Here is a 15,351-nt window from a genome sequence, read left to right on the forward strand (position 1 = left end):
GTACGGCTGGGCACTTACAAGCAATGGTGCTTTTGAAAACTTTTGGGGACACCCGAGTGGATCTACAGCTCAACGAACAAGCGCGCAGGGCAACGGAGCTGCACAATGAAAAGGTGAAGAAAAATAGGGAAATATTGAAAAGACTCATTGATTGTGTCATGTTTTTGCGTAAACACTGTTTACCCAAAAATGTCAATTTTTGTCAATTTCAAGGTGACGCAACGCCTGGTTATACTGCGTTTCTGTCTAAATGTATAGTGTCTAGAGCCATGGCATCATAATGATGGTAATAAGAGGTGGATTAATTCGGGTGGGACTGTGTAGGACTTCACTGAAGGCCCAGGCCCCAGGCCCACGGCACGCCACTGCTGTACCGGCTCGATAGAACAGCAGGGGAGGGCGGTCTGTGCATATTTGTACAGCTGGTGCACGAAATCTAAGGAAGTCTCTAAATTTTGCTGGCCTGAAGTAGAGTATCTTATGATAAACTGTACACCACACTATTTGCCAAGAGTTTTAATCTATACTTTTTGTGGCTGTTTATTTACCACCACAGACGGATGCTGGCACTAATACCCCACTCAGTCAGCTGTATAAGGAAATAAGCAAACAGGAAACTTCTCACCCAGAGGCAGCGCTCCTAGTGGCCAGAGACTTTAATGCAGGGAAACTTAAAATCAGTTTTACCTAATCTCTATCAACGTGCAACCAGAGGGAAAAACATTCTAGATCACCTGTACTCCACACACAGAGACGCGTACAATGCTCTCCCTCGCCCTCCATTTGGTAAATCTGAGCACAATTCTATCCTTCTGATTCCTGATTACAAGCAAAAGCAGCACCCACTCGTAGCACGCGCTCCAGCAGGTATATTTCACTGGTCCCCCCCAAATCCAATTCCTCCGTTGGCTGCCTTTCCTTCCAGTTCTCTGCTGCCAATGACTGGAATGAACTGCAAAAATAACTGAAGCTGGAGACTCATATCTCCCTCACTAACTTTAAACAGAGCAGCTCACAGATCACTGCACCTGTATATAGCCCATCTATAAATAGCCCATCCAACAACCTCATCCCCATATTGTTATTTGTTTATTTTGCACTGAGCTAAAGGGTAGAGGTGCCGCTTTCATGGTGCTTATAAGAACTCCTGCTATGCCCTCTGGCGAACCATCAAACAGGCAAAGCGCCAATACAGGGCTAAGATTGAATCATACTACACCGGCTCCGATGCTCGTCTTATGTGGCAGGGCGTGCAAACTATTACAGACTACAAAGGGAAGCACAGCTGCGAGCTGCCCAGTGACATGAGCCAACCAGACGAGCTAAATCACTACTATGCTCGCTTCGAGGCAAGCAACACTGAGGCATGCATGAGAGCACCAGCTGTTCCGGACGACTGTGATCACGCTCTCCGTAGCCGACGTGAGTAAGACCTTTAAACAGGTCAACATTCACAAGGCCTCGGGGCCAGACGGATTACCAGGATGTGTGCTCCGGGCATGTGCTGACCAACTGGCAGGTGTCTTCACTGACATTTTCAAAATGTTCCTGATTGAGTCTGTAATACCAACATGTTTCAAGCAGACCACCATAGTCCCTTTGCCCAAGAACACAAAGGCAACCTGCCTAAATGACTACAGACCCGAAGCACTCACGTCCGTAGCCATGAAGTGCTATGAAAGGCTGGTAAGGGCTCATAACACCATTATCGCAGAAACCCTAGACTCATTCCAATTTGCATACCACCCAAACAGATCCATAGATGATGCAATCTCTATTGCACTCCACACTGCCTTTTCCCACCTGGACAAAAGGAACACCTACGTAAGAATGCTATTCGTTGACTATGGCTCAGCGTTCAACACCATAGTGCCCTCAAAGCTCATCACTAATCTAAGGATCCTGGGACTAAACACCTCCCTCTGCAACTGGATCCTGGACTTCCTGACGGGCCGCCCCCAGGTGGTGAGGGTAGGTAGCAACACATCTGCCACGCTGATCCTCAACACTGGAGCCCTTCAGGGGTGTGTGCTCAGTCCCCTCCTGTACTCCCTGTTCACCCATGACTGCATGGCCAGGCACGACTCCAACACCATCATTAAGTTTGCAGACGACACAACAGTGGTAGGCCTGAACCCCGACACTGACGAGACAGCCTACAGGGTGGAGGTCAGAGACCTGGCCGGGTGGTGCCAGAATAACAACCTATCCCTCAGCGTAACCAAGACTAAGGAGATGATTGTGGACTACAGGAAAAGGAGGACCGAGCATGCCCCCATTCTCATCGACGGGGCTGTAGTGGAGCAGGTTGTGAGCTTCAAGTTCCTTGGTGTCCACATCACCAACAAACTAGAATGGTCCAAACACACCAAGACAGTCGTGAAGAGGGCACAGCAAAGCCTATTCCCCCTCAGGAAACAAAAAAGATTTGGCATGGGTTCTCAGATCCTCAAAAGGTTCTACAGCTGCAACATCGAGAGCATCCTAACTGGTTGCATCACTGCCTGGTACGGCAACTGCTCGGCCTCCGACTGCAAGGCACTAGAGGGTAGTGCGTACGGCCCAGTACATCACTGGGGCTAAGTTGCCTACCATCCAGGACCTCTACACCAGGCTCTGTCAGAGGAAGGCCCTAAAATATTGTCAAAGACCCCAGCCACCCCAGTCATAGACTGTTCTCTCTACTACCGCATGGCAAGCAGTACTGGGGTGCCAAGTCTAGGACCAAAAGGCTTCTCAACAGCTTTTACCCCCAAGCCATAAGACTCCTGAACAGGTAATCAAATGGCTACCCGGACTACTTGCATTGTGTCCCCACCCCCCTTTTACACTGCTGCTATTCTCTGTTTATCATATATGCATAGTCACTTTAACCATACCTACATGTACATACTACCTCAATTAGCCCGACTAACCAGTGCCTGTATATAGCCTCGCTACTGTATATAGCCTCACTACTGTTATTTTACTGTTGTTTTTATTTCTCTACTTATCTATTGTTCACCTAATACCTATTTTTTACTTAGAAATTGCACTGTTGGTTAGGGCCCGTAAGTAAGCATTTCACTGTAAGGTCTACACCTGTTGTATTCGGCGCACGTGACAAATAAACTATGATTTGATTTGATATGTCATTATGTGTGTGTGTGTGTGTGTGTGTGTGTGTGTGTGTGTGTGTGTGTGTGTGTGTGTGTGTGTGTGTGTGTGTGTGTGTGTGTGTGTGTGTGTGTGAGAGAGACTCACTAGATCATAAGGATCTCCACCACTCTCCATTAAGAGCATATTGGTAGGCTGAATGTTATTTGTGGTGGTAATAGCACTACTGTTTGTACTACTGTTTCAGGTAGTAAACAGTAGAAACCAGTAGTAGTAAATGAATGGTAGTGACCAGTGGTGCCAGTGTTAACTGACCTGTGCCTGTGATCCGTTCAGCATCAGGTAATAGAGCTTGCTGAGGATACTCTGCTGGAGCTGGTCCCAGGACAGGGTACGCTCCTCTCTCATGAGGAAGGGAGGGCCGAACCTGGAGGGGGGGTGAAGGAGAGGGAGGAAAGAAGGGAGGGAGAGGGAGAGAGAGAGAAGGATAGAGGGAGAAGGATGGAGGGAGAAGAATAAGGAGATGAAGGGAGAAGGAGATGGAGAATGAGAGGGATGGAGGAGAGGAACAGAGAGGAGTGAAGGAGAGGAAGATAGAGTAGGGGAGAGGGAGAGAGAAGGAAGAAGAGGTAAAGAGATGAGCGAGAGGGAGGAAGAGAGAGAGAGGGAGACAGATGGGTAGAAAAAATACAATGTTATTCTGCAGTTGTTTGAGAGAGGCAAACATATGTTTGGATTTGCATAAAGTAGAGTACATTACAACCCTGTGGCCTTTTGAATGTGAAACGTAGTTAAGCAGGTCTCTCAACTCAACATGTATTTAATGATCACAGGACTACAAGTGAAGAGAAAGCCAGTATTTTCAATGCGGCATTGTAAGCATATTTCAGGCATGAGAACATTTTGGCTGAGAATGTCGTTTTTTAAATGATGGATTTACATTTCCAATAGCATTGTGTGTATTTGAGAGAGAACTAGTCAGTGATCCCAATGAGAAAACCTAGAAGAAACTATTTTCAATGAATTGAACATATTTTTTATCTACTGCTTAGATTGGTTCTCATAAAACTGGAGGAGGCTGTTTTGAGACTTCAGTGTGTGTGTGTGTGTGTGTGTGTGTGTGTGTGTGTGTGTGTGTGTGTGTGTGTGTGTGTGTGTGTGTGTGTGTCTGTGTGAAAAAGTCTGTCCTTGCCACTGGTGCCACCCAGTCCCTCAAACCGGTTTATAAGAGTGAGCAGGTAAGCCATTGTTTACTGTTATGGGAATTGTTTCTCCTTTAGGTTAGCCCAAGGCCCAAACTCTACCCCAAAGACATCTATGATCATCATCCATTCAAACGTTCTACTAGACACAAGGTGAGCCCAGGGTGAATATCCTCAACTTTGGAAGTATGCTTGGGGTCATTGTCCATTTGGAAGACCCATTTGTGACCAAGCTTTAACTTCCTGACTGATGTCTTGAAATGTTGCTTCAATATATCCACATAATTTTCCTCCCTCATGATGCCACCTATTTTGTGAAGTGCACCAGTCCCTCCTGCAGCAAAGCACCCCCACAACATGATGCTGCCACCCCGTGCTTCACGGTTGGGATGGTGTTCTTCGGCCTGCAAGCCTCCCCCTTTTCCTCCAAACATAACGATGGTCATTATGGCCAAACAGTTCTATTTTTGTTTCATCAGACCAGAGGACATTTCTCCAAAAAGTACGATCTTTGTCCCCATGTGCAGTTGCAAACCGTAGTCTGGCTTTTTTATGGCGGTTTTGGAGCAGTGGCTTCTTCCTTGCTGAGCGGCCTTTCAGGTTATGTCGATATAGGACTCGTTTTACTGTGGATATAGATACTTTTGTACCTGTTTCCTCCAGCATCTTCACAAGGTCCTTTGCTGTTGTTCTGGGATTGATTTGCACTTTTCACACCAAAGTACGTTAATTTCTAGGAGACAGAACGCGTCTCCTTCCTGAGCAGTATGATGGCTACGTGGTCCCATGGTGTTAATGCTTGCCTACAATTGTTTGTACAGATGAACGTGGTACCTTCAGGCGTTTGGAAAATGATCCCAAGGATGAACCAGACTTGTGGAGGTCTACAATTTCTTTTCTGAGGTCTTGGCTGATTTATTTTGATTTTCCCATGATGTCAAGCAAAGAGGCACTGAGTTTGAAGGTAGGCCTTCAAATACATCCACAGGTACACCTCCAATTGACTCAAATGATGTCAATTAGCCTATTCGAAGCTTCTAAAGCCATGACATCATTTTCTGGAATTTGCTGTTTAAAGGCACAGTCAACTTAGTGTATGTAAACTTTTGACCCACTGGAATTGTGATACAGTGAATTATAAGTGAAATAATCTGTCTGTAAACAATTGTTGGAAAAATTACTTGTGTCATGCACAAAGTAGATGTCCTAACCGACTTGCCAAAACTATAGTTTGTTAACAAGAAATGTGTGGAGTGGTTGAAAAACGAGTTTTAATGACTCCAACTTAAGTGAATGTAAACTTCCGACTTCAACTGTAACTACTCAATGGGCTGGTTACCTGGACACATTACTGGAGAATCTCTATTGCATTTTAGTCCAGGACTGAGCTTAATCTGTGTCTGTGAAACTGGCCCAATATCAGCCGTTAACACCATTATGTGGTTATGATCTGTAGGCTTTTCCTCTGTTGTAAAGACAGTTCGGGGGGGAAAGAGAGAGAGAGAGAGAAGGCTTCTGTCAAACAGGCAGCAATCTGAGCCAACCACAGTTGACATGTGCCAGTCAGGGGGCATAAACAGAACGCCAGTCTCCCCATGACAATAAAAATTAACAGTAAACATCAGACTCCCAGAAGTTCCAAAAGAATACAGACATTTCAAATGTCATATTATGTCTATATACAGTGTTGTAATGATGTGAAAATAGTTCAAATACAAAAGTGAAAATAAATAAACATAAATATGGGCTGAATTTACAGTGGTGTTTGTTCTTCACTGGTTGCCCTTTTCTTGTGGCAACAGGTCACAAATCTTGCTGATGTGATGGCACACTGTGGTATTTCACCTAGTAGATATGGGAGTTTATCAAAATAGGGTTTGTTTTCGAATTCTTTGTGGATCTGTGTAATCTGAGGGAAATATGTGTCTCTAATATGGTCATACATTTGGCAGGAGGTTAGGAAGTACAGCTCAGTTTCCACCTCATTTTGTGGGCAGTGTGCACATAGCCTGTCTTCACTTGAGAGCCAGGTCTGCCTATGGCGGCCTTTCTCAATAGCAATGCTATGCTCACTGAATCTGTACAGAGTCAAAGTTTTCCTTAAGTTTGGGTCAGTCACAGTGGTCAGGTATTCTGCCACTGTGTACTCTCTGTTTAGGGCCAAATAGCATTCTAATTTGCACAGTTTTTTTGTTAATTCTTTCCAATGTGTAAAGTATTTATTTTTTTTTTCTCATGATTTGGTTGGGTCTAATTGTGTCGCTGTCCTGGGGCTCTGTGGGGTCTGTTTGTGAACAGAGCCCCAGGACCAGCTTGCTTAGGGGACTCTTCTCCAGGTTCATCTCTCTGTAGGTGATGCCTTTTTGATAATTAGCGGGTATCGGCCTATTTCTGCTCTGCGTGTGTTATTTGGTGTTTTACGTTGTACACGGGGTATATTTTTGCAGAATTCTGCATGCAGTCTCTCTCTTTCGCTATAAACTAAAAAGGCTTGTTTGATTCACACCTAACACCTCATATTTTCAAAATGGCCTCCGACCCAATCAACCAATCCAGACTCCCTCCCACCCACCCACCCAATCAACCAAACCTGACTCACCTGACAGCCTGCTGGCCAGAGCCTGCCGTGTTGCAGATTATGAGGAGGACCTTGGTCGAACCACCGTGGTTCAGAAACTCTGAGGACAGAGTGGTCGATGGGGGTAACCTTTGACCCTCTGGCCCTGAGGTGTACGGCGAGGATGGGAGGCTGTGGTTGTAGCCTGAGAGAGGAGAGAGAGGTTAAAGGTGAGACATGGGTCAAGAGAGAGGTCAAAGTTGAGCTCAGACACAAGGTCGTATACATAACGGGGGTAGCTTGTGCCAGAGTGTGCTCAAGAGGGGTTCTATCAGGTCTCAATGACTCAAAATGACACCATTTGACACCACCCACAACTGAAAACAAACCGTATTAAGTGAAAGTCATTATACAATGGAGCAACGATTTAGATTTACCCAAAGGGTGGCATTGTAAAATTGACATCTGTTACGACATGTACACATTGATTCATCGTAGGTAATAGCTACAGGGGGAGTGTGTAGGAGTCGGAATCTCTGTCTCCCGGGCAACATAAACATTGTAAATGTTGACATTATCTGAGGATTTAATTAAACACACTTGTTCAACGCCGCCGAGCAATTAATCACTGTCGCTGTAGAAATGTGTCACACACACACACACAACGGTGCATGTACTGAGAAACTCTAATCATTCAGGAGCACAGGAAGTGCACTGTAACATCGTATCATGTCATCTCATATATCGAAGCTGCCAGAGAGAAGGCCACCACTTGAGTATCAACGGATGTACAGTTGAAGTCGGAAGTTTACATACACCTTAGCCAAATAGATTTAAACTCAGTTTTTCACAATTCCTGACATTTAATCCTAGTAAAAATTCCCTGTCTTAGGTCAGTTAGGATCACCACTTTATTTTAAGAAATGTTCCTTACTTATGATGCCACATATTTTGTGAAGTGCACCAGTCCCTCTTGGAGCAAAGTACACTGACAACATGATGTTGCCACCACCGCGCTTAAATGTTGGGATGGTGTTCTTCGGCTTGCAACCCTCCCCCCTTTTCCTCCAAACATAACGATGGTCATTATGGCCAAACAGTTCTATTTTTGTTTCATCAGACCAGAGAACATTGTTCCAAAAAGTACGATCTTTGTCCCCATGTGCAGTTGAAAACCGTAGTCTGGCTTTTTTATGCCGGTTTTAGAGCAATGGCTTCTTCCTTGCTGAGCGGCCTTTCAGGTTATGTCGACATAGGACTCGTTTTACTGTGGATATAGATACTTTTGTACCTGTTTCCTCCAGCATCTTCACAAGGTCCTTTGCTGTTGTTCTGGGATTGATTTGCACTTTTCGCACCAAAGTACATTCATCTCTAGGAGACAGAACGCGACTCCTTCCTGAGCGATATGACGGCTGCGTGGTTCCATGGTGTTTATATTTGCGTACAATTGTTTGTACAGATGAACATGGTACCTTCAGGCGTTTTGAAATTGCTCCCAAGGATGAACCAGACTTGTGAAGGTGTACAATTTTTTTTCTGAGGTCTTGGCTGATTTCTCTTGATTATCCCATGATGTCATGCAAAGAGGCACTGAGTTTGAAGGTAGGCCTTCAAATACATTCACAGGTACACCTCCAATTGACTCAAATTATGTCAATTAGCCTATTCGAAGCTTCTAAAGACATGGCATAATTTTCTGAAATTTTCCAAGCTGTTTAAAGGCACAGTCAACTTGGTGTATGTAAACTTCTGACCAACTGGAATTGTGATACAGTGAATTATAAGTGAAATAATCTGTCTGTAAACAATTGTTGGAAAAATGACTTGTGTCATGCACAAAGTAGATGTCCTAACCGACTTGCCAAAACTATAGTTTGTTAACAAGAAATGTGTGGAGTGGTTGAAAAACTAATTTTAATGACTCCAACCTAAGTGTATGTAAATTTCCGACTTCAACTGTATTCACCAGTGCATGGCCTTTGATGAGTAAGACTAAATGAATGAATAATCAAGTATTCCATTTTACAAGATAAATTGAAATAGCTTTTGGCTTAGTTGATTCCTCTCAACTATCGGATAGTAAATCATGACACCCTGTGTCATCTCTCTCTCTCTCTCTCTCTCTCTCTCTCTCTCTCTCTCTCTCTCTCTCTCTCTCTCTCTCTCTCTCTCTCTCTCACCCTCACCCTCACCACCCCATCTCTGATATTAAATTCCCCCCTGGGAAGATAAAAGGCACTGAAAGGCCCAAAGCCAGTTTCATTTTAATCCACACAGAAAGGCTAGCCTGTTACCACGACTATAAGGAGCATAAGCAAATAACTAAATGCCAAGGACACAAAAGCTTACTTCTCCCACAAGACAACACAAGTATGCTATTTTAAACATATACAAAACCTACACTTCTATGTCCTGAAATTACTCAGGAAAGCAGTGGTCTGTTGGTATAGCTGAGTCGGTGAAGAGTGCGGGTGGGTCTGTCTGTCTGGCTGCTGTATCTTCCAGACAGGGTCTGAGGGGAGAACCCCATGCCAGACTCTCATTCTCATACCCTCTCCCTCATTCCTTCTTTCTCAGCCAGCCAGGAGAGAGGGATATATAGAGGGGGAGAGGGAGAGGGAGAGAGAGACAAGGAGGAGAGAGTGGGAGAGCAGTGCTAGTAGAAGGGGAGTGACGCTGGAGTGTCTCTTCAGGGACTGAGCTGTTTAATTACAATTGTCAAACTCACACATCTCCCGCCCTACTTCTGTCTCTCTATTGCTCTCTTTCTCCGCCCCTCTCTCTTTTTAGACCTACTATTTCACTATAATATTTTCACACACAGACACACACACTACAATTCTCTCTCTCTCTTTAGCTAATCCATTGATGCTTCGGGGCTTACCAACTCCAATATTCCATTGATGCTTTGGGGCTTACCTAATTATCTTCATTGTATCAATACTGAAGTGAACAAAATCAGTGTTGATTGATATACACTACCGTTCAAAAGTTTGGGGTCACAGACATTTCCTTGTTTTTGAAAGAAAGGCAATTTTTGTTTGTTAAAATAACATCAAATTGATCAGAAATACAGTGTAGACATTGTTAATGTTGTAAATGACTATTGTAGCTGGAAACGGCTGATTTTGAATGGAATATCTACAGAGGCGTACAGAGGCCCATTATCAGCAACCATCCCTCCTGTTTTCCAATGGCACGTTGTGTTAGCTAATCCAAGTTTATCATTTTAAAAGGCCAATTGATCATTAGAAAACACTTTTGCAATTATGTTTGCACAGCTGAAAACTGTTGTTCTGATTAAAGATACAATAAAACTGGCCTTTAGATGAGTTGAGTATCTGGAGCAGCAGCATTTGTGGGTTCAATTACAGGCTCAAAATGACCAGAAACAAAGCACTTTCTTCTGAAACTCGTCAGTCTATTCTTGTTCTGAGAAATTAAGGCTATTCCTTGTGAGAAATTGCCAAGAAACTGAGGATCTCGTACAGTGCTGTGTACTACTCCCTTCACAGAACAGTGCAAACTGGCTCTAACCAGAATAGAAAGAGGATGGGAGGCCCTGGTGCACAACTGAGCAAGAGGACAAGTACATTAGAGTGTCTAGTTTGAGAAACAGACGCCTCACAAGTCCTCAACTGGCAGCTTCATTAAATAGTACCCGCAAAACACCAGTCTCAACGTCAACAGTGAAGAGGCGACTCCGGGATGCTGGCCTTCTAGGCAGAGTTGCAAAGAAAAAGCCATATCTCAGACTGGCCAATAAAAAGAAAAGATTAAGATGGGCAAAAGAACAGATACTGGACAGAGAAACTCTGCCTAGAAGGCCAGCATCCCGGAGAGACTGGTGTTTTTCTTTAATCAGCACAACAGTTTTCAGCTGTGCTAACATAATTGCAAAATGGTTTTCTAATGATCAATTAGCCTTTTAAAATGATAAACTTGGATTAGTTAACACAATGGGCCTCTGTACGCCTATGTAGATATTCCATTAAAAATCAGCTGTTTCCAGCTTCAATGGTCATTTACAACAATGTCTACACTGTATTTCAGATCAATTTGATGATATTTTAATAGACAAAACATTTGCTTTTTTTTCAAAAACAAGGACATTTCTAAGTGACCCCAAACTTTTGAACGGTAGTGTATACTGACTTAAAATATAAACACATGTAAAGTTGTCCCATGTTTCATGAGCTTAAAATTAAAGATCCAAGAAATGTTCCATACACACAAAATGCTTATTTCTCTCAAATGTTGTGCACAAATTTGTTTACATCCCTGTTAGTGAGCATTTTTCCTTTGCCAAGACAATCCATCCACCTGACAAGTGTGGCATATCAAGAAGCTGATTAAACAGCATGCTCATTACACAGGAGCACCTTGTGCTGTGGACAATAAAAGGCCACTCTAAAATGTGCAGTTTTATTACACAACACAATGCTACAGATGTCTCAAGTTTTGGAGCGTGCAATTGGCATGCTGACTTCAGGAATGTCCACCAAAGCTGTTGCCAGAGAATGTAATGTTAATTTCTCTACCATAAACCACCTCCAACGCCATTTTAGAGAATATGGCTGTACACCCTACCGGCCTCACACCCTACCACACCAGCCCAGGACCTCCACATCCGGATTCCTCAGCTACGGTATCGTCTGAAAACAGCCACCCGGACAGCTGATGAAACAGGAGTATTTCTGTCTGTAATAAAGCCCTTTTGTGGGGAAAAACTCATTATGATTGGCTGGGCCTGGCTCCCCAGTGGGTATGCCCTCCCAGGCCCACCCATGGCTGTGCCCCTGCCCAGTCTTGTGAAATCCATAGATTAGGGCCTAATGAATATATTTCAATAGATTGATTTCATTATATGAACTGTAAAATCGTTGAAATTATTGCATGTTTGGTTTATATTTTTGTTCAGTATAGAAGATGTAGGGATGCAGGGTGGTACGAGGACATTGGAACACTGTAGCACACTGCACCAGAGCACCCGCAGCACCTGTCTCACATTCACATAGGAGGAGGGATACGTATTGTAATGAACACCAAAATAACTATGGCTCTAATATATATATATATTTTTTTACAATAACCCCCAGGGATCTACTTCTTCACCGCAGTTACTCAGGCCTACTTTTTTTGCTTCACTCCTTTAAGCTAGTTTTAATATCAGAGCCTTAATTTAAAACTGTGTTCCCTAAAGTACCATCATGCTGGATGACGACTTGATTATCTCTGTCTGACAAGTGAGAATATATGAATATTGGCTCATTGATGATGACTTGACATAATAGTCTCTTCTATGACAGGGGGATTAAAACATAATACTTTTGAGATGTCGTAGTAGAAAAATAAAAGTGGGTTTACAACCCATTTGTGAATATAGGTCATAGGCATAAAGCTGTTGTTAGCTGGCGAGCCTGCAGGCTACAGCACATACAGAGCTGCTTCAGTTTAGTCTGGTCATAGAATTCCAGCTGGTTGTTGTGCCTGTGACTGCTGAATTGAATGCTCAACCTAAATCAATTATTATTGTGTAATAATAAATATCACAAAATCCTTTTCAAATGCTTTTCTGCTCCTACAAGCTTAGTGTCTTGGTTTGTCACCTAGACAAGTGACCCCTGTTAATTCTGTCCACACTCTGTGCTAAAAATACCCAGGGGGTAGTGGGGTCCGGCGGAGGGCGGGAGAGGGGACAAGCCCTAGACGAGACAGATGTCCCGACATTTCCTGTGTCTGGTTGCCATCACCACAGGTGACCAGAGGACACCTGAGTTGTCTGCTGCTTGGATAAATGACAGATGGAGGAAAATGGCAGGGGGAGAGAGAGAGAAAGAGAAAGAGAGAGAAAGAGAGAGAAAGAGAGAGAGAAAGAGAGAGAGAGAAAGAGAGAGAGAGAAAGAGAGAGAGCGAGAAAGAGAGAGAAAGAGAGAGAGAGAAAGAGAGAGAGCGAGAAAGAGAAAGAGAGAGAGAGAGAGAGAGAGAGAGAGAGAGAGAGAGAGAGAGAAAGGGGGAGATATAGACTTGCCACACCTGCTCCCCCACGCCGGATCCCAAACCTGCATCTCATCACCGCCACACCAGGTCCCAGAAGACCTTCCGACCCCTATGATTGATTCCACGGTTGCCTCCCGGTATCTGGGCAGCATGTATCTTGATAAGTTATCTATCTGTGCCATCTATAGTGAATAAATAAAAAAAGGAAACAGAGTCTTGGGTCTAAAATCCAATAAATTATACGACACAGACAGTCAGAGATTATAGAGGCTGTAAGAGAAGCAGAGGAAGAGCGAACTCACTGATGGAATGTTATGTGGTTGTGATCGGGCTGTTGCATCCTCTGTGGGTGTATACCTAGAGTCTAAAACCACAACTACACAACTGGTCTATTCACATGGATGGCATTCTTCACTGACTTTAAACCTGTTCCCTCCCTCTTTCTGAATGGCCATCTCCCCATCCTGCCCATCTCTGATTGGCTTGTGTAAAATATGCCATGACATTACTCAGGATGTTTACTCAGAAGTAAACCATAACGATGAGGAAATCAATTAACTCATGTTTCTGAAGCAATTTTGTTGACGTAACAGTATATCAGTGCCAGAGGTGAAACACCACGGCCATGCTGCTAACAGCTAAAAGACTGTCTTTCAACACACTCTTCAAAAAAGGGCTCCAAAGGGGTTCTTCGGCTGTCCCAATAGATGCGTTAAAGGAGTCAATGGAACACAGACGTTTCATTGACCAGACTGGCGCACATTCAACAAATCTGATGGAACAAAGTGAATATTTGTCAGGTCCGTCATGATTTATGTATTTTAACAGTCCCACAATGTGGTTACTTACGTCGATTTGGATATTTGGCTGTTTTCGCTGCGTAACATGTAGAAGTTGTCCCCTTTTAGGTTTAGAAGAAGTGACTGCTTAATGCGAACTCCATTTCTTAAAAGCTGGTTGGCATAGCAACTCCAGCATTCAGAAATCAGTGGTGGTAGTCAAATAATGTTTTAACATAATTGCAAAAGGCTTTTCTAATGATCAATTAGCCTTTTAAAATTATAAACTTGGATTAGCTAACACAACGTGCCATTGGAACACAGGGGTGATGGTTGTTGATAATGTGCCTCTGTACGCCTATGTAGATATTCCATAAAAAATCCGACGATTCCAGGTACAATAGTCATTTCTAACATTAACAATGTCTACACTGTATTTTTGATCAATTTTATGTTATTTTAAATGGACATTTTTTTTTTGCTTTTCTTTCAAAAACAAGGACATTTCTAAGTGACCCCAAACTTTTGAACAGTAGTGTGCATAGGCATTAATATGGAGTTGGTCCCCCCTTTGCTGCTATAAAAGCCTCCACTCTTCTGGGAAGGCTTTCCACTAGATGTTGGAACATTGCTGTGGGGACTTGCTTCCATTCAGCCACAAGAGCATTAGTGAGGTCGGGCACTGATGTTGGGCGATTAGGCCTGGCTCACAGTATTCCAATTCATCCCAAATGTGTTCAATGGGGTTGAGGTCAGTGCTCTGTGCAGTCCAGTCAAGTTCTTCCACACTGATCTCGACAAACCATTTTTGTATGGACCTTGCTTTGTGCACGGGGGCATTGTCATGCTGAAACGGGAAAGGACCTTCCCCAAATTGTTGCCACAAAGTTGGAAGCACAGAATTGTCTAGAATGTCATTGTATTCTGTAGCGTTAAGAAATCCTGTCATTTGAACTAAGGGGCCTAGCCCGAACCATGAAAAACAGCGTGATTCATCACTCCGGAGAATACGTTTCCACTGCTCCAAAGCCCAATGGCGATTTTTACACTACCCCAGCCGACGCTTGGCATTGCGCATGTTGATCTTAGGCTTGTGTGCGTGCGGCTGCTTGGCCATGGAAAACCCAGTTCATGAATCTCCTGACAAACCGTTCTTGTGCTGACATTGCTTGCAGAGGCAGTTTGGAACTCGGTAGTGAGTGATGCAACCGAGGACAGACCATGCGCTTCAGCACTCGGCGGTCCCGTTCTGTGAGCTTGTGTGGCCTACCACTTAGCGGCTGAGCTGTTGTTGCTCCTAGACGTTTCCACTTCACAATAACAGCCCTTACAGTTGACCAGGGCAGCTCTAGCAGGGCAGACATTTGACAAACTGACTTGTTGGAAAAGTGGGATCTATGACAGTTCCACGTTGAAAGTCACTGAGCTCTTCAGTAAGGCCATTCTACTGCCAATGTTTGTCTATGGAGATTGCATGGCTGTGTGCTCTATGTTATACACCTGTCAGCAACGGGTGTGGCTGAAAAAGCCGAATCCATTCAATTGAAGGGGTGTCCACATACTTTTGTAAATATAATGTAACATGCTGACATGTTGACACAATGCCACAATCAAACACAAACTTTAACGTGAAACAAATGGTTCCCATTCATCTTTCAAACTACAGTTTTTCTAGAAGTACTTCTGACGATGGGTTTAAACAGCTCATCATCAA

General features: G+C 43.8%; 1 protein-coding gene across 2 annotated transcripts in view; it reads right to left on the minus strand.

The window, feature by feature from the left end:
* LOC139567709 (ubiquitin carboxyl-terminal hydrolase 43-like) overlaps nucleotides 1-15,351 on the minus strand; it is a 109,014-nt gene that overhangs the window by 23,422 nt on the left and 70,241 nt on the right. For both annotated transcript variants that reach the window (XM_071389143.1, XM_071389142.1), the window contains exons 7-8: nucleotides 6,898-7,060; nucleotides 3,412-3,523 (exon numbers count right to left, since the gene is read on the minus strand). In XM_071389143.1, coding sequence (XP_071245244.1) covers nucleotides 3,412-3,523; nucleotides 6,898-7,060 — 275 coding nt within the window. The remainder of the gene's footprint in view (nucleotides 1-3,411; nucleotides 3,524-6,897; nucleotides 7,061-15,351) is intronic.

Source organism: Salvelinus alpinus, chromosome 2 (genome assembly GCF_045679555.1).
Source record: "Salvelinus alpinus chromosome 2, SLU_Salpinus.1, whole genome shotgun sequence".
In the NCBI taxonomy this organism is placed as follows: domain Eukaryota; kingdom Metazoa; phylum Chordata; class Actinopteri; order Salmoniformes; family Salmonidae; genus Salvelinus; species Salvelinus alpinus.